The sequence below is a fragment of the Monodelphis domestica genome, chromosome 2 (assembly GCF_027887165.1).
Source record: "Monodelphis domestica isolate mMonDom1 chromosome 2, mMonDom1.pri, whole genome shotgun sequence".
In the NCBI taxonomy this organism is placed as follows: Eukaryota; Metazoa; Chordata; class Mammalia; order Didelphimorphia; family Didelphidae; genus Monodelphis; species Monodelphis domestica.
In genome coordinates, this window is record NC_077228.1 from 376649108 (window position 1) to 376673000 (window position 23893).

A 23893-nucleotide genomic window follows, 5' to 3' on the forward strand; every position below is an offset into this window, starting at 1 on the left:
AAAAGGATATTAAATATATGAAAATGAAACTTCATATATAAATCAACTTTATATCACATTGATGCAGGTTTAGTTCTTTAGTGAACTAGGTTTTCATTCCCTGGAATTCTCAATATTTTTTTCCTATAGTATATTCTATAATAATTCTAACCAAAAGAATCATAGTATATTGGATCCAGAAAGAAACTAATAGTCCACCTCCTTTATATAGATGAAAAAACTGAGTTTTAAGTAAGGCCTAAGGACAAAACCAAGGGTCATATGGTGTACTATATTTGATTTTTAAAACTCTGAGATTGAATGAAAAAGGAGGTTTAGTACAGCTCTTCTGGTCTTAAGTCTTTAAAAAGGAAAAAAAAATCCAGAATTTGTTCATTCAACCATATAATTTTAGAACTAAAAGGAACCTTGGAGATCATCTCATCTAACACTTTCACTTTAAAGATGAAGAACAAAGGCCCAGCGAAGTTAAGCCAGGCAGTGCTTGAGGCCATATGGATAGTGGATAGTTTTGTGGTAGAATGACAAATATATATATATATATATATATATATATATATATATATATATATATATTTTTTTTTAGTGCCACTTCCATTATACCACATTGTCTCAACAGTCTTCCTTCTGTATTCATTTAAACTTTAGTCAGTTACATTTATTGAGCATGAACTTTGTGCGGATCATTGATGTAACATCTGCTTAGTTATTGCATACAATATAGCCTATGTATTTTGTAAAAATGGTTCTCTTCAATACACCAGAGGGACTAATGTTTATTCGTATTACGATAGCACTGGAACAGAAGCTAACTAAATAGAACTTATACTAGGGCAAAGCTTTCATCCTTACCACCTTCCTATTTAGTAGACAGGTGGCATAACTGCCATTTTAAGCATTCTAATTAGTATTCTTTAATAAGTGCCTTTTAAAAAACCAGAGCAAATAAAAAACAACCCACATCACTCCATCACTAAATTTGAGTTAACCTTTAGTTAAATGGTCAGGAAAATATTATGCTACTTAATGTGGCTGATGGTAAGTCAACCCTCGATCAAAGTCCAGTTCTGCTGCCTTTATGCACTGATACCCTATGCACTTTTCTTTTTTTTTTTTAAGGTGCCTAATTTTTGGCAGTCAGCATGAAACAAGAAACAGAACAGGAAGTAAGGGTGTCCTCCTAATTTTCCTTGGTGGAGAAATGGGATTAACTCCTGAAGCCACTGACTTCAACATGCCTGTGTTCAAGTGCCAATTTTCTCAGATACGTGTGTCTGTGAGACTGTGACTGTGGAGGCAACCCAGGCTGTAGTGGCTACAGGGTATGGTTATTATAGGGGTGTGTGCCTGAGGGGGAGGTCACCCCCTGAACTTGACCTTATGGGTAGATTCGCCTGCTAGAGTGACAGAAGAGGGCTGAGCTGGACAGAAAACAAGGGAGGCGATGGTGGTGAGTGTATGTGTGTGACACTATATGAAGTGTCAGAGCACGGCGATGTATACGTGACGTGTATGTATGTGTGAAAGTAGCTGCGCGTATTTGGGACAACCTGTGTTTGCGCGCGCGCTTTTTTCCGCGAGTGGGCTGTGCGCTCGAGTGGACTGGTTGTCATACCTTTCCATTGAATTCAGTGCTTTATTTCTGCTTCTTGAAGCCTTGGAGGGCCTCGCGCCCCGGCCCTGCCGACTGTACAGGAAGCCGAGGAGGAGACTGATGGTTTCCCCTGTGGGGTGGAGGGGAGAAGGGACTGTGTGTTTCTGACCCTCTCTCCGCCACATGAGGCCGAGCGCGACGCCCCCAGGACGCCAGACCCACGCCCTCACTCCGAATTGTCCAATCAGCGCGAAGCAAAGGGGGCACGCCCCGCCTCTGGCCGAGCCCCCGGGGGGGAGGGGAGGGCGCTCTATAAGAGGACTGGCACTAGGGCGCAGGGGCTCTGAATGCGATAGCTGGAAAAGCTTGTGGGGGGGTTTCTGTTCAGCACTCAAGGCTGGAACCCTGAGGAGCAGGAGCCCCGAGAGCCGCCCTCGCGCCTGCGCCCGGCTATCCTCCTCTGCCTTCTCCTCCTCCTCCCTTCCCTCGGGCCCCCTCCCTGCCTTTACCTTGGCCTTTGCTCGCCTGCCGCAGGGTCCCGAGCGTTCGGGCCGGCCGTCCAGCCCTCCCGGAGCTCGCGCCTCCCTTAACGCCCGATCCGCAAGGGAGGAGGAGGAAAGGCGCGCGCGGGGGTGGGGGGCTGGGGGGTGGTGGGAGGGTGGGGAAGGGAGGTCTTCGTCTTGCGGGGGAGCGATGGTGCCTGCCCAGGAGGAGTCTTCCTCGGGGTACGGGATGAGCTCCAGTTCTCCGCCTCAGGGGGGCGTCTCCTCCCAGCCCTCGGAGGGACCCGAGACACCAGCGGAGAAGGAAGAGGTGACGGGGTCCTCTAGCCGAGCCACGCACTTACCCCCCGAAGGTGGCTGGGGCTGGGTAGTGATGCTGGCCGCCATGTGGTGCAACGGGTCGGTTTTCGGCATCCAGAACGCGTGCGGGGTGCTCTTCGTGTCCATGCTGGAGACCTTCGACTCCAAAGAGGGCACCGCGATGGTGTTTAAGACAGGTGAGGCGCCGCACCGGGCCCTGTCTGCCGCTTGTGCCTGGCCCTCCGGCCAAGCAGCTTGATCTCATCACACGTGTGTGTGTATGTACGTGTGTATGTATGGTGGAGGAGGGGGATCGTCTTTGTATGCCTCTCAATCTACTTGTCCGTCAGTCCATCTGTCTTGCAAGCGCAAGGGTCTTGTAGCCCCTTCCTAATGTGTCTTCAGATAAGTCTCTCAGCAGCTTGGACACATACAATTTCCCTCCCTCATCCTCCCTGCGGTGGGGAGAGTAGAAGAGCGTTAAAACTTAGAACAAACAGCAAAGAGTCATTTCAGTTTTGAAAAAAAAAAGGAGGGGGAGCTAACTTCACCTTGCAGCCATCATTTTACACAGTCACTAGCAAGGGGTTGTAGATATCCTGTTCAGTTGGGAGCTAAGGCGTCGGGATTATAGTGATTTACCTACCCCAAGGTCACAGCAAATTCTGAAGCCAGAAACACACGGTGCTAAATATACAAAATGTTGTACCTCAGCTATACCTGCTGGAAGTAGCTGGAAGTAGCTGGCATTAGAAAGGCGAAAAGTGTGTGTGTGGGGGTTCCCGTTCTGTTTTGGTCTTTGATCCCCTTTTTGACATTTAATAATGCTAATAAAAATGATACTGCTTCAGCCAAAATTTCAAAAAAAAAAAATCTGTGAGCTACTTGTTGCCTTGCTAATTAACTTGCTTGAACAAAAATCAAGTCTGCCTGCCACAAGCTAATGTAATGGACTTTTCTACTAGCAGCAGTGCAATGATCTAGGACAATTCTGAGGGACTTATGAGAAAGAAGACTATCCACATCCAAAGAAAGAACTGTGGGAATAGAAATACAGAAGAAAGACATTTTCCTTGATCATATGGTTCTATGAGGATATGATTGGGGATATAGACTCTAAATGATCACTCTATTGCAAATATTAATAATATGGAAATAGGTTTTGATCAGTGATACTTGTAAAACCCAGTTGAATTGCGGGTTGGCTATGGGAAGGGGAAGAAAAGGGGAGGGAAAGAACATGAATCATGTAACCATGGGGAAATATTCTAAATTAATTTAAAAAATTTTAAAGTCTTCTTGCCATGTAGGGAACTAAACATGCCCCTCCCCAGCTTTTGCCTTAATCTTTACATTTTTCCCAATTTATTTTAATACTTTGCCTTCTGGGCACATAAATGGAATAGTACAGAAATTAGATAAAATGGCTTGGTACTAAGGTTAACCTGGAATTTGTCATCCTGAAATAGCAATGGTATGGTGATGTTTTAAGTGCTAGGCATAGGTCCTGAAACTGCAGAAGTCTCAGCTTACTAGGTTTAAGAGTGGCCAAAGTATAGTTAAGAGGACAAATGTGCACGTAAAATTAGTAATATTATAGGCAAGAATGATCCATCACTTTTTTTCCCCTTTCCCTTTAAAAAAATTTCTTGGACACCAATAATGAAAAAGAGCAGAGAAGAGGTAAGTTGTCTGGGGGAACTCTCCGTGCTTAAAAGTCAACATAATGCTAAAAGATGCCTGTATACTAAAGCATTCTTTGGCTGGGGATCTCTAGGAGTAGAGTTACAGAGATTACAAGTATAGCCACTGTGATAGCATTCAATTTAGTTACCTTTGTAGGAATTTTTCCTAATTCAGTTAGAGTCCTCTGTCTTAAGGTAGTAGTTGGTGTTTGGAGGCTTGAGGAGAGTTGCTTTTGAATGCAAATTTCTCCTGGAACAGGATAAGGGAAAAAACCTGATTTAGTCCCACTTTCATCTCTTTATTTCTAGCCTAAATTGGATTTTTTAAATTCCATCAGGACAAGGATCTTGTCTTATGTTTTCTATCCTGAACCATAATATTTAGTACAATGCCAGGTATCACTTGCACAACTGGTAAATATTAATGGAATGCCAGAGGTGGGAAAATTAAGCTCAGCAAGTCATGAAGCAGTGCTGGAATATAGCTTGTAAACCAATTGTTAATGACATATTCTGAAGTATGTTTCCTACTCCCCTGCTTTGAGAGGTTTGAGAATGCAATCAATTTGAGTACTGGAGTATTCAGATTTTTTGTTTTGATAGTATGTTGCTGAATTTTTTTCTGACTGAACATTTACTTTTTTTCAGCTACTCTTCAAATCATCATTTAGCACAGAATTCAGCAGGTTTGCCTTGAATATAAGGGTACAGATCCCATATTTAGGAGTTAGATTAAATTTTTAGAAAGAAAAGGGAATGCAGGCTGTTTCCAAGAGATATTTATTGGGATTCAAAACCTTAAATAAGAAGGGGTTCCTGAAGAGTTTTCAAATCCTCTGGAAAGTCTGATTTTCTGAGCATTTTTGGTCAGGATATTTCTAGTCATGTACTCAGCCAAGTCAGAGGTCTTGTAGCTTTCGCCTTTCCTGTTCCATATCCATCCTCTTCGCTTTATGTACAGCAGAGTAGTAACTGAACTTAGAGGACACTCCAAATGGTACTCATTGACTGGCTTAGTTGTAGATGCTTTCTTTTCAAGTTATTGGGACAGTAAAAACACACGAACAGAATGTGCTTCTGTAAATTTGTAGATATTGCACCCAAAATACTTGGGGCCAAGTTGAAATGGTTTGATTTGTTGGGAATCTTATGGCTAGGGTTTTTCAGGTCTGGTATTTGTAGGATGATTTTAGTTTTCAAAATTCTCTCCTGTTTAATTTAATATTACCCTTATAATGACTGGGAATGTGGAACAGTAGATGTAGACCTGACCTAGAAACCAAGACAATATGGTTTGAACAGGCTTTAACTGTCAGAATGGGCAGCTAGGTGGTGAAGTAGATAGAGTGCTGGGCCTGGAGTCAAAGAAGACTCATTTTCCTGAGTTCAAATCTGGACTCAGATACAACTGAAATAACTGAATTACAATAACTCTGGGCAAGTCACTTAATCTTTAATGCCCTAAGCAGCTTTCTAATACTATAAATTGCAGAGAGGTTGCTGATATTATTTTATATAGGGACTTCCCTTTTAGTACAATTCCCTATGCTCATGAAATCTCAGGCTCAGTCGCTTCTTCCATTCTAATAGCTCGGTGAATTAGATGGTGGGCAGCTATTATTAACTAAATTTTTATAGATAAGAAACATACAAAGTAGTGTTAATTTGTTCAGGCAGAGCACACTAGTGGTAGAACTGAGCTTAGAACCTTATTGTTGCATGCCTTGTGCATTCCATAACTCCTTGAGTGATTAGAAACAATGGAAGATAGACAAAAAGGTTCTTTGAAGGTAGGTCATGATCATTACCTTTGAATTCAACAGTCGAATTAATTATTAGAATGTTCCAATTATTTATATTTGTGTTTTACTTAAATTAAGCTTATCAAATATAAAGCAAATATTTAATTGTAGAATAAAGTTTTTGGAAGGCTATTTTATCTGGTGACTTGAATTTGAATTGTAAATAAAAGTATGGTTCTCATTGAAAATTAGAATCTAATCTTAATGGAGTGGAAGCCTAAGGCAACACTGGTGGGTAGGTTAAGTCTTCCTTTTCTTAGATTTCTCTGCAGAGACCTTTTGACCTTAGTCACCATCTCCTTTTTCCTAGAGACCTGAAAGTAGTTCTTCATTCTGTTACAAAAGATTATTGATAGTTTAAAGTGTTAATCTCCTCAATATATCTGCATTTTAATAGGATTCTATCAAGCAATTAGAATTTATTAAACTAACTTTTGTGCCTGGATTAGTGCTGAGATTATAAAGAAAGGAAAAAACCAAATTTCTGCTCTCTGCCCTCAAGGAACTCCCATTTTAATGGTGGAATAATAGTGAGTAAATAATTTTGAATATACTTGTTATACACATCATTAATGGAATGTTATTTCAATGGGTAGACACCAACTGGGTTGCGAAGTAGATGCCAGAATTTGAACCCTATTTTGAAGGAAGTGGGTTCTTAAATGATTGCATCTGGACTGGGTGGTGGGAAATAGCATTGGCTATAAGTGGATAAGGACTCTGAAATTACCAGCAGCCTTCTTCCCCTAATTTGTAAGAATGGTTTATTTTGCTTATCTTCAGTTTGATTTTCATTTTCTATAAGGGTGGGGCAGATAGTCAGAAGCCAATTTATTGATTAAAAAGCTATATGAAACCCAGGCGTGGTAGTCTGTAATGCACGGACTTCAAGCACCCCCCCACTTGGTTGTTAGGAGTAAACTGAGCATGAATAATTGAGAAGGGATATGAGGTAATATGTAGAACCTTAGACTTGGTACCAGTAGACCTGGGTCCCAATGTTACCACTTTAGGTATGAACTCTTAGAGCCTTAATTTTTCCCATCTGTAAAATGGGATAGTAATACTTATATTACTTTAAAGAGCAATGTAATTTTTAGTATACTTTGAACTCACTAATACATGTCTTCCAATAAAAGAAATGAGAGTGAAAATAGACATTTTAGGGGAATGAAGGATATTGAATTTTTCCTATCAAAAAGTATATAAATATCTAGGGAAAAAACCCTTATTTTTCTTTACAAATTAAAAATTGTTACACTGGTGTTGGCCAGTGAATAACTTAATAGCACTCTAATGAAAGAAAAACTTATTTATGTCTGTTTACTTTTATTTCATGACATTTTCCCATAGCTCTCTTTAGAATCTTGCTAGTAAACTAGTTTAGTTCCTGGCTGCTTTCTTCCAGGAAGAAGAAAAGTGGTCCCCCCCTCCCCGCAGAATTGTTTGTTTTCTCTTTCTTCCCCTCCACTCCAAACCTAATAAAAGTCATTTAGGACCCTCTCTGAAGTGCTATTTAAAGTATCTTTTAAGGGAAAAAAAATATATATATATATATATACCCTTATCATCCAGAAATATCAGACTAAGAACCAGGCTTACTGGAGCTGGACAAGATCTTAGAACTATCCACTAATTTAATAAGCCCCCTTTCCATATGGGAAAACTGGCATCCATGCTGTGTTCTAGCAATTCTTCTTTACTGAAAGACTTTTATAAGGACTCATTTTCATTACTGTGGGTATTCCCTTTACTGGTAGGTATTGTAGTCCCTCCTTATATTAATAGTGCTTGTGAGATGTTGTGACTGAAAAAATTTGTCACCATATAGCCAATCTTCTGATTATAAACCTTACCAGAGACAGCATGAAGTAGTGGAAAGAACATTGGTCTTGGAGTCCAAAGTTTGAGTTCTAATTCTTTCACTTACCAGCCATGTTGGTCACATACCAGTTTTTCTGAACTTCAGTTTCCTTACCTGTAAATGGAACTAATGATATTTGTAATACTCATAGGGTACATGATTATCAAGTCTACCAATGGAAGTAGCTTTTATATCCATTCTATTTCCATTGTAATCTTCCCAAGATGGGCTAGAATCAACTCCCACCTATTGTTATAGTAACTTTCTGATGTCTTCCAAACTCCATACCTACCCCCAATCCATTTTTTTTTTTAATATTGCTGCTAGATTACTCTTTGGAAAAGGAAATGATAAACCACTCTAGTATTTTTGCTGAGAAAACCTCATAACCAGTATTGGCATGATATGGTCTATAGGCTCACAAAGAATCAGACAGGATTGAACAACAACAGATTACTTTTCCTTATGTCCAAGTCTGATCTCACCACTAATCTGCTAAAAAACTTTCTGTGGCTTTCTATTGCCTGTTGAATACAATCCAGTTTTTTTTTAACCTACATCCGTGGATCTCTACCATCTGGCAGCACTCAACTTCTTTATATTTATTTCCTTCCACATTCCCTATACTTGAGCCAAACTGGATCCAATTCAATTAGCACCTGTTCCAAGAAGGCTTCTTTGATATTCCCTATTAGAAATTTATCCCTTGGACTTTTGCATAGCATTTACTTATGTCTCTTAAACTTCTTCTTTTTTTTTAAACCCTTACCTTCCGTCTTGGAGTCAATACTGTGTATTGGCTCCAAGGCAGAAGAGTGGTAAGGGCTAGGCAATGGGGGTCAAGTGACTTGCCCAGGGTCACACAGGTGGGAAGTGTCTGAGGCCAGATTTGAACCTAGGATCTCCTGTCTCTGGACCTGACTCTTAATCCACTGAGCCACCCAGCTGCCCCCTCTTAAACTTCTTAAATACTTCATTACTTCAAAGACCCTTAATTTTGCCAGTTATATATATTCCTCTCCTGTTGCAGATCAGATCTTAGGGTCATTTGTTGATCAAGAACTATAGAGAAGACTTTTGTGGCCTGCTGGCCTAGCTCCACCCCCATCCCCACTCCCACACATTCACACTTTCCACCCCCTTCAGATGAGAAAACAGGCCCAGAGACTTTTTATTTCCTATCTAGTTGGCTTGTGTATTCCATTCATAGGTGGGTCCCATCTGGCCAAGTCTCAGTGGTATTCCTACCCCAATCTCCTTTTAAACCAGATTATTTATTAAAGAGACCTCTACCAATGCAAATCAACAACTATTCAACAACATGACTTTAGTAGTAGACTAGTCTATTTCACTCAGGCCATCAAGATGGCTTGTCCTGGGTCACAGAGTCAGTATGTCTTAGAATCAGAATTTCCCTCATCTATAAAATGGGGATAATAATAGTACTTACCTCCTAGGGTTGTTATGGGGATCAGATGACAACAAATAGCTTTACAAATCATAAACCTGTATGTAAATGCTAGCTAATATGATCTTTATTACTACTAGTACTATAATAGTTATTTGTTTACACTTCATCTCAAAATAGTAAGCTCCTTGGAAGGAATGATTGGTTTATTCTTCTTGGTGTAGAATGTTCTCAATGCCTACTACGCTAGTAAATAACTGATATACGATATGTAGTAGTGTATAACAGATAGGTGAGTTACCAATGTTACCTAGCTGCTTGAAGTTGGGAGGACTCATTTTTCCGAGTTCAAAACTGTCCTCGGACATTTATTTGGTGTATAGCCTTATTTGCCTCAGTTTCTCATCTGCAACAAGATCTGGAGAAGATGGCAAGCCACTCCAGTATCTCTGCCAAGAAATCCCCAAATGAGGTCACAAAGAGTCAGACACAACTGAAATGTCTAAACAACAGACAGCTACTACATAGTGTAGTTGGGATTAGAATTCAGATTTCTCAAATTCCCAGCATAAATCATATGTGGAAGTATCTTTGTGTGGATAAGTGTAAATGCAAATTTCTTCTTCCCTTGCTGACTTCTCACCCTTTGAGTTCAAGTAATAAGAGTCTATTATAAGTTAACTATGCTAGAAGGGTATGGCTACAAAAAACAAAAACAAAGAGAACCTTCCCTCAAGGAACTTACTTTCTAATTAGGAAAAGGAGGCTATAACTTCCACAGGTATGAGTGGCTTGGTGTTAACTTGTTTACTCTCCAAATAGATTCTGTTAACTATTCCTGCCCAATCTTCAGGAGCTAGAACTGGCACTGACACTGCCAGTTCCTTGAGCCAGCTAAGAAACTCAACAATTCAAACCCTGCCAGGGGACACTTCAAGTACAAGCTTGTCAGGTAGGGTCAAGAAAGGAGAGTCATGTTTAGCTACAGATCATACTGCTCTCTTCAGGTGTGAGACCACAGCAGGATTGTCAGAAGCAGTAATCACCATCAGTCTAGCAATCATTTTAGAAGTCAAGTCATACCTTCATCAACTGTTCTGAAAGCTGCAGATTCTGCTTATCTATCTTTTTTTGGGGGGGGGTGGGAAATAAGGATTAGGGGGAAGAAGGAGAAAATCATTGGTTTATTTTTTAAAGGTTTATTGATTTTTTAAAATGTCAGTCATTTTTAGATCCAACTCTTCCTCAACTAACTTAACCTTCCTTTATAATAACAAAGAAAACTACCAAAGTAATGTAAACTGATACTAGGACCACATCTGAAAGTATATACAGCATTCCACATCCACAATCCTCCATGTTTGCAATGAAGGGAGAGAAGTACATTTCTTTGTTTCTTCTTGCAGGATAATCTTGGTTTTACAAGTTTAGCTACATTATTGTAGTTATTGCATATGTTAATTTTCCAGTTCTACTTATTTTATTCTTTATCAGTTTACACAAACTTTACTATGTTTCTTTGAATTCCTCACTAATTGTTTCTTATAGGAAAATAACATTTCATTACATTTGTAGAACATAGTTTTTCTGGTTGTTCAGTCATTTCAGTCTTGTTTAATTCTTTGTGACTCCATTTGGGGTTTTCTTGGCAAAGATACAAAGTAGTTTGCCATTTCCTTCTCTAGTTCATTTTACAGATGAGGAAACTGAGGTAAGCAGAGTTAAGACTTGCTCAGGGTCCCACATCTAGTGAGATCAAATTTGAATCTAAGCCATCCTAACTATTCCCAAATTGAGGAACGTTCATTTTGTTTCTAATTTTTTTTTTGTTACCACAAACTACAAAATGATGCCATAATCTATAAAGCCAGAAGGAAAATAAAATTAAAGAAAACATTCAGATCATTTGAACAAATGCTAGGGTTAGGATTGGTGTCATCCCAGTACATTCACTTTTATAAGTTTGCTTCAATTATGTCAGATAGTTTATTTCTAAAGGACAGGTCTAGCCACATTACTTTCATGTTGAGGAAATCTGAGTGTTCTTTCTTGCCTCTAAGATTCAATCAGGCAATAAACATGTATTAAACATCTGCAATGTACTGGGTACTGTCCTAAGGGATAGGAATACAAGGAAAAGCAAAAGTCAAGTCTGCATTCCCAAGTAATAGGGCAAAACAATATGCAAAGAACTATGTCCAAACAAGCTAATATACAGGATAAACTGGAAATGATCCACGAAGGGAAGCCACTAGAATGAAGGAGTTAGCCTCCCTATAGAAAGTGAGATTTGAGCTGATATTTGAAGGAAGCTAGGGAAGCCAAGAGGTAGAGATAGGAAGGAGAAAACCATTGGAAATATCTAGTAAAAATTCTCAGAGTTTGAAGTTGGGATATGGAGTATCTTGTATGAGGGAAAGGAGGGAGGGCAATGTCAGTGGATCACAGAGTATGTTTTAGAGGTGGAAGTTAAGTATGAAAATACTGGAAAATTTTTTTGGTGGTGGTGGTAGGTTAAGAAGGGCTTTGAAAAAATGATTTTATATTTGATCCTGAGATGATAGGGGGCCACTGGAGTTGGAGGGGATGAACCATGGTCAGACCTGCACTTTATAAAGACCTGACAGCAAGAGTGTGGAGGATGAATGAGAGTGGGGAGAGACTTGTGGCAGGCAGACCAACCAGCAGGCTATTGCAACAGTTCAGGTTTGGGATGATGACAGTCTACACTACAGTGATGACAGTGTATATGTGTATATTTTTGTGTGGCACATGTGAGAAATATTACAAAGATAAAATTAATAGGCCTTGCCAACAGAATGGATATGGGGATGAGGTAGGAAGAGATTAAGGAATGGAGGATGATACCTGGGTTGTGAGCATGAAGGACTGAGAGGATGTTGCTATAGTATAGGGAAGTTAGGAAGGAGGGAGAGTTTTGGGGGGGGAATAATAATGAGTTGAGTTTTGAACAAGTTGAGCTTACAATGCCTTCTGGACATCCTTTCAGATGTTCAGTAGACCATTCTGAGAAGAGAGCCTCAAGGTTCACCAAGGAGATTAGGATGTAGATTCTAGAATCATCCACAGAGATGATAATTGAATTCATGGGAGATAGTGAGATCATCAAGGGAAATACATACACATAGATATATGTAGAAGAGGGGAGGAGGGTGGAAGAGAGGACAGAATCATTTTAGGACACCGACTGTTAGTGATCTAGACCTGGATAAAGGTACAGAAAAGGAGGGGTCATACAGATATAGGGAGAAGCAGGATAGAGTAGTGTCCTAGAAACCTAGGGAAAACTGTATAGAGGAGAACAAAGTGATTGTATCAGATGGCCAAAGGATGACAATTAAGAAAAGGGCATTAGATAGTGGCAATTAAGAGATCATTAGTGACTTTGGTTTGAATGAGGTCAGAAGCCAGACTGCAAAAAAGAAAGTGTGAGAGGAAGTAGAGGCACCTATTTGACGGCTTTTTAAAGGAATAGCAACTAGTTGGCCCTTGGACCTGCAATCAGGAAGATTAGTCTTCCTGAGTTCAAATCAAGTCGATTTGTTTGCCTCAGTTTCTTCATCAGTAAAATGAGCTGGAGAAGGAAATGGCAAACCACTCCAGTATCTTTTCCAAGAATATGAGATCATCAAGAATCATACATGACTGAGAAACAACTGAACATTCTTAAGGAATATTAAACTCCTTTTAGAGCATTTAAGGCCTTTCACAGTATGGCCTTAACTTAGCATTTCAAGCTCATCATGAATTGCTTTTCATCATGTCTCTTTTCCATTCACATTAGCCTCCTTGCTTTTTCCCTTCCATGACATTCTATCTTCTGAATTTGTGCCATTACAAAAGTTGTTTATCCCATCCCTTGAGTGCTTTCTTATTTCACCTAAATTACTTCATTTACTATGTAAATGTATTATAATTGTTTGTTTACATATTCTTTCCTCATCTCTGTCCCGCAATTTGTCTCTATATCTCCATTTTACTCCCCAATACCTAGGATATAGTAAGTACTCAATAAATAATACTTGAATTGGCATATATGGAACATTTTTATGTTTAGCTTCCTTAGGGCCATACACCCAAAGGTGGGATCTCTGGACCTAAGGATGTGAATAGTTTACTGATTTTTTCTTACAAAATTCCATATTGTTTTTCAGAATGGTTAGACCAATTTAAAGCTCCATTCATAGTATATTATTATTATGCTTATCACCCTGAAACCACTAAAAAAAAAAACCTCATTGTTTTTCACTTTTGTCACTTGTCATTTGCTGAGTATGAGATGAAACCTCAAATTTGTCTTGATTTCCTTATCTTTTAATTATTGATTTGGAATAGTCTTCTATATGATAGAGTTTGCATATCTTCTCTTGTTTTATTCATTCTCCATTGATCACTTATCTATTAGGAAGTGTCTTTGATTCTTATATATTGAAGTTTAATATCTGTTTTAGATATTAGATGTTTATAAAAAAATTTTCCTTTCCACCGACAGTTTTCTTTTTTCTCCTAGCCTGCTAATTTTATGTAATAAAATGTCTATTATCTAATTTTATCATTTATATAGTTAATTGCTGGTCTCCTGATGCATCCAGAAAGGAGATAAGAAAATTTGGATTCAGTATAACTCTCACTGACCCATACACATTGAATTTGTTTCTGGCTTCATATAGTACTTAACTCATGTCTCTAGCTCATAAGATAAGGACAATTTTAGGTTACTTTTTTTTTTAAACCCTTACCTTCCATCTTAGAATCAACACTATTGTATTGGTTCCAAAGCAGAAGAGCAGTAAGGGCTAGACGATGTCTTTAGACCTGGCTCTCAATCTATTGAGCCACCCAGCTGCCCCCCTATGTTGTTTTCTGATGAGGTTTTGTAGTCTGAAAATCACAGGACAGAAAAGAATTCCATCACAGTAATTTACAAATAAAGGTTCTATATAATAGCATTTACACCTCAGAAAGTCTTCATAGAAATATTGCTTTGTTATGGTGAATTTTCTGCCACAAACTATGTAAGAGTCATTCTCACAGAAATAAGGAAGATCATAAGGGAATGAGCCTCTGAATTAATTTCTTCCAACTATTTCATTTTAGAGTTGAAACGGAGGTTCAGACATGAAGTGGGACTTGATCATCCTTAGATATTCTTTCTAAGAGAACAGTCTAATTGAATTGTAGGGGTAGGGGTGGAGAAGAGAGACCAAGTTATAGAACTGATGCTTTGTAAGTGAACCTGAACCTGTAATACTCAGTAGAAAGTATGAAATGTTATATATACACCGTTGGTTCAAAACTCGAGTCTTTTGGTATTCTTGTTCGCTTATAGTGAGTAAGTTTAGATTGGGTTCATCTTGAGTGCTTGAGGTAAGGAGAAATAAGAAAGTTGAAGCTACCTTGTGAAAGCTCAGCTTCCTTCCTTGAGTTCCCTCACTATCACCTGATTTGTTAAAGTCCTCAAATTACCTTGTTTTATTCAAATTTTTGCTGGTTTTCTCTTTTCTCCTCCTAGAATATAAAATCATGAAGGCTTAAGACAGTTTTGTTTTTTAGTCTTTGTATGCCTTAGCACATTACCTAGTTCCCTGTAGTCACTTCATGCATATGTATTGAGCCAAATGGGATTTGATAGAAAAGAAATATGGAACTTTAGATATGGAAGAGATTTTAGAGATTTTTTTTGCAGATGAGGAAAACAGACTCAGATAGCTGAAGAAAATCATTCAAGTTCACAAGTAATTAAAAGCCAATAGAGAAGAATTAATCAAAATAAAAAAAATTTTAGAACACTCTTTGAAATATTCTTTTAATTACAGAATATGCATTTAAGAGTACCCAGGGGAAGGGAGTGGGTGTATGTGTGTGTAGGGTGGTGGTGGTGGTGGTGGGTGGTGTAGAGCTAGGTAGAGCTAGGCCCAGAGATGGGAGATCTTGGGTTCAAATCTAGCCTCAGGTACTTCTTAGCTGTGTGTCCCAAGGCAAGTCACTTACTCCTCATTGTCTAGCCCTTACTGCTCTGTTGCCTTAGAACCAATACACAGTATGAGAAGAATTTTAAAAGAAAAGAGTACGTATAGTTTTCTTTGAGACTTTAATGTTACTCATCAACTTTGTGTATATCATGCTATATTGAAGAACTTTATAGCAAGTGTACTGGTTGAACTAAAGAAATTTTTTCAGAAATTAATTGCTTGTTTTCATGTTTGGGAATCTTGTCTTTCCAACATTTAAACTCTATGAGCATAAGGACAATAGTAGAAACTCAGTTATTGTTTTAGTTATCATTCATCTTTTCTACCCCTAGGGAATTGCTAGTCTCCTCTTTTATATATAACTGGTATATATTTTAATGCAATTTCCATAACAGGATATTCCATAACAGTATATTCCAAAACAAAACTTGTTTCAAGAATGAACTCGAGGTCAATTTTTAACTCAACTTTGGTAGTAGATTGAAAATTATTTTAAGCATTTTAGCCTTAGAATCTGAATTCTTTGGCATCTTTAATTTCAGTTTGAAACAATTGGTTGTAATGTTTATATGTATGGAGTCAGTTTTAAGATTGCCATCTTTCTAGCTTTTTTTGTTAAAGTTTGTACTTACTGTTAAAGCTGAATCTCAAATTGAATCAATACCTTGAATTTCCTTGAAGCCTTTTTTTCTATTAGCCTTAATTCTGTCTTTTTCATATATATGTATGTATATATAAAGTAGTACAGTATTAGAATGGAATCCCTCTTGGACTTAACAGACTATAGAAAGAAAATTATTTTCTCTCTAAAATAAAACAACCTTTAGTAATTTGCCTGTCATGGCTCTAGGCCATTCTCTGGAATAGTGCCCATACATGTGTGAACACTCATAATGTTAATTGCTGCTGATTCATGACAAGCAACCCTAGGGTTTATTATACTGTTACCTCATATCCATGCCATCAAAGAGATGGCTATGTGTTTGATAAGAAGGCATCATATTCAAATGAGGCACTAAATATTGACAATTCCTTGATAAAGCATCTGGAAATAAAAATACTTTTTTTTACTTTGTAGAAAGTAAAAAGTGAGAAGTACTGAGAAGGAAATTATTTGCCTAAGGCCAAATCCCAAAGCTAGTTTTGAAATCTTGTGTAGTTAACCAAAGTGTTTCTCATTCATTTCAAATGTTTCCTTTTGTTGTGGTAATAGAAACACTTATGCATGTAGGACTTTAAGTATTCTACAGATGACTTTCACATCCTTTTTCCACTCTCTCTCTCTTGCCTTCAGGCTACTGCTACCTGATTTTTCCTTGGAATCTGTAGGACACTTCTATTTCTTCCTTATCCCCCTATCAGCCCCTGTATTGTATCCAGCTCTTGATAAAAAAAAGAACTCAAAATATGGTCTTAGTATTATAATAGGATTATTACCTCCTTTGGTCTAAAATTAGATGTCTTAGTAATTCAGTTAAACATGCATTAACTTTTTGACTGACTGATTTGCCTCATCATATTGGTTTTAAAATAATTTTTTTTTTATTCTTACCCTATGTTCTAAAATCAATTGCTTACACGGCAGAGGATTGATAAGGTGTAGGTAATGAGTGACTTGCCCAGGGTCACACAGCTAGCAAGTATATGAGACCATATTTGAATCCAGGACTTCCCATCCCCAAGCCTGGTTTTCTATCCACTGAGATACCTTGCTGTCCCTTTTTTGTTAATTTATATTGAGTTTTAGTCCACCAAGCTCTTTGCCATATGTATTGTGTGACTACTTGTCTGATAGATGTTTTTAAACCATAGTGAAAGACTTAAAATTTAATAAGGATTAATGTAATCTTGTTCACTTTTGTACATTGATCCAGTTTGCAGAGAATTTTTTGTCCCCATATTGTGATTCCATATTATTTTAGTTATGCACTTAAGTATATCCCAGATTTTTGCCACTGGCATTTTTGAGCCATATTCTATCTATAGCTTCTAATGCATTGAACAAAAAAAAAAAAGAGTAGAAGATAGAACCCCAACACACTCTATTAGGGAAATTTCCCTAGACTGCCATGGACCTTTTAGTCAACAAAAGAGTGGTAAGGGTTAGTATGGTAAGAATAGTAGGAGGTGAATACTGTTTTCTTGGAATTTGTACCCAGGATGTGATGGAGAAATTTCTAAGAAATGTCAAAAGGAATCTAGAAAGCATAACTATGGATTTTAAACATCTGAGCAAACAGCTGAACACTTTAGGGCTATAGGTCATGTTCTCACTCTATTGCCAGTGGACGCTAGTAGGGACTTTAGAAAAGAAAGGCAAATTGGGGAAGTGGATTAACTAGCTGTTTAAGAATCTGCAAATGGAATTTATGTTTTAAAGTCCACTGCTTAAAATACAGCAGTCTTAGACAGGAATGGAATGCTTCTAATCTAGAATGAATAAAATTTTTTTTGCCTCTGAATGGTTATGAATTTGATAAAGGCTTTAAATTAAAAAAAGGAAAGTTAGGGAAAAAATTCCCCCTTTGATTCCAGAGACAGTGGCAGGTCCATTTCACAGAGATTTCATTTGTTTTTTATAATAACCCAGTGAGGTAGGTGAAGGAGATTTTTTTTTCCCCAACAGAAGTGAAATATAGGTTAAATAACTTGCTCAAAGTCTCTCTCTCTCTCTCTCTCTCTCTCTCTCTCTCTCTCTCTCTCTCACACACACACACACACACACACACAAGTGAAGAATAAGTTAAGAAGAGAACATTGACAATTTTTGAAGATCATATAGGATCCATTTTTGTAAATGTACTAAATTGGACCAATAGCGTTCTGAAAAGGCACAGTAGACAAAATCTCTTTTGTTCAAGTGGCAGAGAAGAGATTGTATATGAAAACAACTTGGGCAACAAGACCATTGAACTCAATTTTATTCTCAACATAGTTCTTTTGGTTCGGTGACAGATTCCCCCCCACCCCCCAAACATTAAAAAAAAAATTTCAACTGTTTATTGCCCTTTCTATTAACTTTTACTGCAGTTGAAATTTTAAATGGCAGAAGCTCAAAGGATTCATATTTATATTCATGATTATTTAAACACAGGCCTTCTATAAAGGGAATTAAAATTTTAGTGTCCATAGGGACAGAGGGATGGATGTCTATGTTTATTCTATAGTGTTTTGTATTACTCTTGTTTCAGAAAGAATAGCTTCTATGGAACAACTTGGAGCTATTGGTAAATTTAGAAAGTTCATTTGTTATTCTTTTAATTTTAATATTAATTCCTTAATAATGGGACATTAGTCTTAAATAGTGTATTAGGAAGAGCCAGGCCTAAGGACTGGAGATCCTGGGTTCAGTTCTGGCCTCAGATACTACTTACCTATGGGACACTGGGCAAATGATTTAATCCCCATTGCTTAGCCCTTATCAGCCTTCTGCCTTGTAACCAATTCAGTATTGCATCCAAGAGGCAATATAAGGGTTAAAAATTGTTAGAAAGCAGAATTACTTTTATGAGTTGTTGGGATGGGATTTTGAGTATGGATGGTTATACTCAATGCTCTTCTTTTTAAGTCTGTGATCTGAAGAAGATAACACTGCTCTCCCAGCACTGCACACTTCTTTCATATTTCTACACACTCCAACAGTCTTCTCATCCTGGATTAAATTTCTTTCTTTCTTTTTTTTTAAACCTTGCCTTCTGTCTTAGAATCAATACTGTGTATTGGTTCCAAGGCAGAGGAACTGTAAGGGATAGCCAATGAAGGTTAAGTGACTTGCTGAGGGTCACATAGCTGGGAAGTGTCTGAGGCCAGATTTGAACCTAGGACTTCTTGTCTCTAGGCCTTGCTCTCAATCCACTGAGTCATTCTACTGTCCCCCTAGAATAACTTTCTATTCTGATTGTTCCTCTTCTGATTAGTGAGTTCTTTCTGAAATCTCCATTTAAAAAACAAACAAACTCGACGTTTTAATCTTAGAATTGAAAGATACTAAGTATCAATTACAAGGCAGAAGAGTGGTAAGTCCTAGGTAACTGGGGTCAAGTGACTTGACCAGGGTCACACAAGCAAGTAATATCTGAGATAGGTAATATCTATCCACTGATCCACCTAGCTATCCTTGGGATCTCCATTTTGAGGAAGAATTTAAGGAGGGCATGCTCTCACCTTTTCTGACTCTGCTCCTGTCTTTGCCCCACTATGCCCTCATGTGGGTGCTTTCTTCTTCACCTTTTCTGATTTTTTTTGGTGTGTTATCTCCTCCTCCCCCTTAGAAAGTAACTTTCTTAAGGATGGGAATTGACATTATTTTTGTTTGTACTTAGATTCCCATTGCTTAGTGTAGTTCCTAGGTACATAGGAAATACAGAAACACAAGGGTTGACAATGTGTCAAAGAAAAATATTACTCTGCATTTTAGATACAATTCTATTATTGTATCATTCTAAATCTAGACATCTGTGGTTTAGAGAGAAAAATGTCTGGACTAGCATAGATAGGCCCCCACCCTCACCCCCATGCCCTCAGACATCTCTCTAACAAAATAATTTGGAAGTAACATTTATGGAAGTCTTAAATAAGGAAAATGTCCCAATAGGATAAAATACACCGTGGATTAGCTTCCTACTCCATCTAACAGAGAAATAATTACTTAATCTAAATCTGAATTCTTTCTTTGATCCAAGGAACTTCTTCACCCTCATCTAATTTCTTTTAAATTTGGGAAAGTAGGTACTCTCCTTAGATTTTTTTTACAATTTAAATTCATTAGTTTATTTTTAACATTAAAATCTCAGCGAATTCCCTTTCTATCCTCATTAGAGAAGGCACCACTTAACAAAAAGATATATGTATAAATCAAACTATGTCTTATTTCTATTTATCAATTCTTTCTCTGGAGTTGGACATATACAAGTCATTTTTCAAACAATATTTCTGTTGCTATATATAATATTCTCTTGGTTCTGCTCCTTTCAGTCTTCATAACTTCATGTAGGTCTTTCCATTTTTTAAAAATCTCTTTATCATTTCTTCTACGTATACTCTATTCAATTCATTTTCCTAATCTTTTAGAGCATGGAAACAGCTATAATCTTAATTAGACTTGAGGTTTTGTTTTGGTTTTGGTTACCACCTTGGATTAATTCCCCCAGTTCTTAGCTTTTATTCTTGATCTTTTAAATACTTTCCTAGAAGGAAAAGTAAAGAAAGAACTTTATGCTGGAGAAATGTTCATTTCTTAATATTGTCAGTTGCACTAAAATGGTTATTTTAACTATGCTTCCACAAAAGGAAAGAGCCTTGAATATGAAATTAGAGGACCTGAAATCTGACCTAACTTTGCCTTGGGTAAGCCACTTAACTTCAGTAGGCTTCATTCTCCTCATCTATAAAATGAGGGAATTGGACTAAAAGGTTTCCAAAGTGTCTGAGTCTTAGATCTGTATTCTCTGTGGAATAAATTGAAGGATGCATTGACTTAGTGCAAGCAATGGAACATAACTTATTAGATTTAAGATAATGTGATTTCATTTCTAATTTTAAAAAGTTTTTTTAAATCAAGACCAACATATTGAATATTGAAAACCCAAAATAGGCATTGGGAAACTGGGCAAATGTTACACAATTTTTCAAAATCAAATAAAATTTCATTTCCATAAAGACAAAGAAATTATGGATCTGGAACACCACAGATAAGTATAGAAAATTTCAAACCTTATTAAGTAATTTCTGGTTCAAGATCTTATCACAGTGGTCTTTAACATTCTGTTATCCATAATCATTTTGGGGTGGGGAGCAAAAGGTCCTCTGAACCACCTTCTCCCATTATTGCTACTTGCCACCAGGGGGGAAAAATCTTCAGAAGTATTGTTGGACCTCACATTTTTTTAGGAAAGACATTGATATACTGGAGATTTGTTCAGAATGGTGAGGAAACTCAAGTTTATGCCACGTATGATGCTTGGTTGAAAGAGGGATGTTTAGACTGGAGAAGAGAAGGCTTATAGGGAGTATAATATCTGTGTTCAGGTACTAGAAAGGCTATTCTGTGGAATATGGATGAGATATTACAGGTTGGGGAATTTAGGATTGATATAAAGAAAAACTTCCACAGAATTAGTTATCTTAACTAGAATGGGTAGCTTCAGAATATGATGGATTTTCCTTTTTACTGGAGTTCTTCGAGCAAAAGATGGGTAACACTTGATTGGACATGTAGAAGTGATACTTTATTAAGTGTGGATTGAAATAGATGATTGTTCTTTCCAACTCAGAAGTTCTATGACTTTGAACATCTGCCTTAGTAGATTGAAAATACTAAGGCTATGCTAATTTTTTGTTGTTAAATTTTAATTGTCATGTAAATTAAAACCTCTAATTAATATATAACAATGTAAATTAAAAACCCAAAGTATAAAATTATTTGTGAAGCTTATATTTTAAGTCAAATGGATAGTCATTGTGTTCTTTGGATCACAGAGAAATGTTTCTCAATTTTAAGAATGAAAGAATGAGGAGGCATCTCAGTGGATTGAGACCCATGCCTAGAGAAAGGAGGTCCTGGGTTCAAATTTAACCGCATATACTTCCTGGTTGCATGACCCTGGGCAAGTCACTTAATCCTCAGTGCCTATCCCTTACCATTCTTTTGCCTTGGAACCAATACATAGAATTGATTCTAAAATGGAAGACAAGGATTAAAAAAAAAAAAAGAATGAACAAATGAATGAATAAGACATTTATTAAGTGCTTACAGTGTGCATTGTGTGAAGTACTGGGGATACAAATAGGAAAGTAAGACAGTCTGCTTTCAAGGAGCTCACATTCTAATGGTATGGAAACTTTTAACTGCAAGTCAGATGGAAAGGTTTCATAGTTCTTAGGGGGTGGCAACAAAGCAGATATAATGCCTCCTCTTTAATATCATTTCCACTGATAACATTTTATCAGTTTCTGATAATGCCAAAGACTTTAGTGACAAGAACTTTCTTTTCTAGGTTTTTAGTAAATGTAGTTGTTACACCTGTAGGAGCAATTATCAGACTATATCTCTAAAACTGGTGTTTCACTGGCCTAGGTCACTGAACTGGAAAGTTATTCCCAGGGTTTTTGGGCTTGGTTTCTGGGCTATTTACATCAGGGTCCAAGGGGAGATGGTGGTCAAGGTGGTAGGAGTGGCTTGACTTGCCTAGTACATTTTGTTTCCTTTCTCCAAGAGTGTCTTGCTGCTTCTGCTAAGCTGACTTGTTTGTCCTGTGAATGGTGAGTTGGTTGTCACTTAGTGGAGATAGCTGCCCCTTTTTCAAAAGATTTGCTTCCTAGAGCCAGATTGGAAGCAGGATTGGTGGTCTGAGGGGGTATTGCTACTTCCAGGGCTATTGACCTATTGACTGACCATCATTGGTCAGCAGCTATTGCTGGTATGATAAAGAAAAGTGGATCCCTTCTTCACAATAATGAAAAGTATTGATGATTATAGCAACAATGAATACTAAATAGACTCGATAACATTATAGTCAGAAATGAATCTAGAAAGGACAGAAAATAGTTAATTGTCCAGAGCAGTAATGAAATCTTCCTCTAAAAGTCACTATTAGGTGAACAACTTGCTAACTAAAATTCCACTGATGTGGAATGTATAATAATGTCTCTTAGGCTTATATTGAAATTTACTCTTACACTACATGGCTAGGAATGAGGAGGAGATAAGATGGAAGAGGTATTTGCTAAACAAGTCATAGAATAAAGAAAATAATTTAAGAATAATTTTTAACCAACTTAAGAGAAGAAACTTTTCAAGCACTTAGGAGCAACATTTTATAAGCTAATCATAAACAGTAATGCTATGTTAAAGAGGAATGAATTCCAATGATATATTTCCTTGTAAGAAAGGAATAATTTCATTACCAGAAATAGAAATAAGCTAGAAAACAGAGTGGTTTTCCAGGATAGGGATTTTCTTCCCTTCTGAGCAAAGTAGACTATACCCTTTATTCCACAGAGAAGGACCTTCCTCGAGCAACTTCCTGTCCTGGAAGCAATAACACTGATTCCTCTGAGGCTTAATGGATTTAGAGTTGGAAAGGACCTTGAAAAATGATCTTCTAGTCCTATTCCATCATTCTACAGAGAAGAAATCTGACAAGCTAGGTGATTTGCCCTAGGTAAAAAAATATTAAGTGTCTGAAACAGAATTAAGACCCAGGCCTTCTTTCATTCTTATCCCTGGCCCAGATAACAGGGAAAACAGATATCTTAGAATCATAAAATTCTAGAACTGGAAGGAAACCTTGCAACACAACTACCAATCTGTTATACCTGGGGACCCTCATTCTTTTGTCCTGCCTGCAACCCCTAGGACTTGGTTCTCTGGTGCCCCCTTCTGGTTTTTCATTATCACCACCTTCCCATTAAAATTGAGTTCTTTAAATGGGAGAAGTCAGGGTTGTTTTTTTCTCTTGCCATATTTTGAGCAATTTAAAAAAATCATTAGGATTTATTCGAGGGGAGTGTAGTTACAGACATTTAAAATTATTCCTGGTTCACTATTCAGCCAGCTAGCATTTATTAAGTACCCACCATGTTCTAGGCACTTTGATAAACACTGGGGATACAAAGAAAATAAAGCAAAAAAAAAAAACAAAACAACAAACAGTCCATGTCTTCAAGGGACTCACATTCACAACTAGAGAGACATTATGAAAACAACTGTATAAATAAGATACATACTAATTTTAAGGAGCTCT

At 37.5% G+C, this 23893-nt stretch overlaps 1 protein-coding gene across 1 annotated transcript in view; it reads left to right on the forward strand.

Annotated features, from left to right (window-relative positions):
- The first annotated feature begins 1777 nt into the window (after window positions 1–1777).
- SLC16A10 (solute carrier family 16 member 10) overlaps window positions 1778–23893 on the forward strand; it is a 131801-nt gene continuing 109685 nt past the window's right edge. Inside the window, exon 1 of the mRNA XM_001379078.3 lies at window positions 1778–2594. Within this exon, the coding sequence (XP_001379115.3) occupies window positions 1778–2594 (817 nt within the window). The remainder of the gene's footprint in view (window positions 2595–23893) is intronic.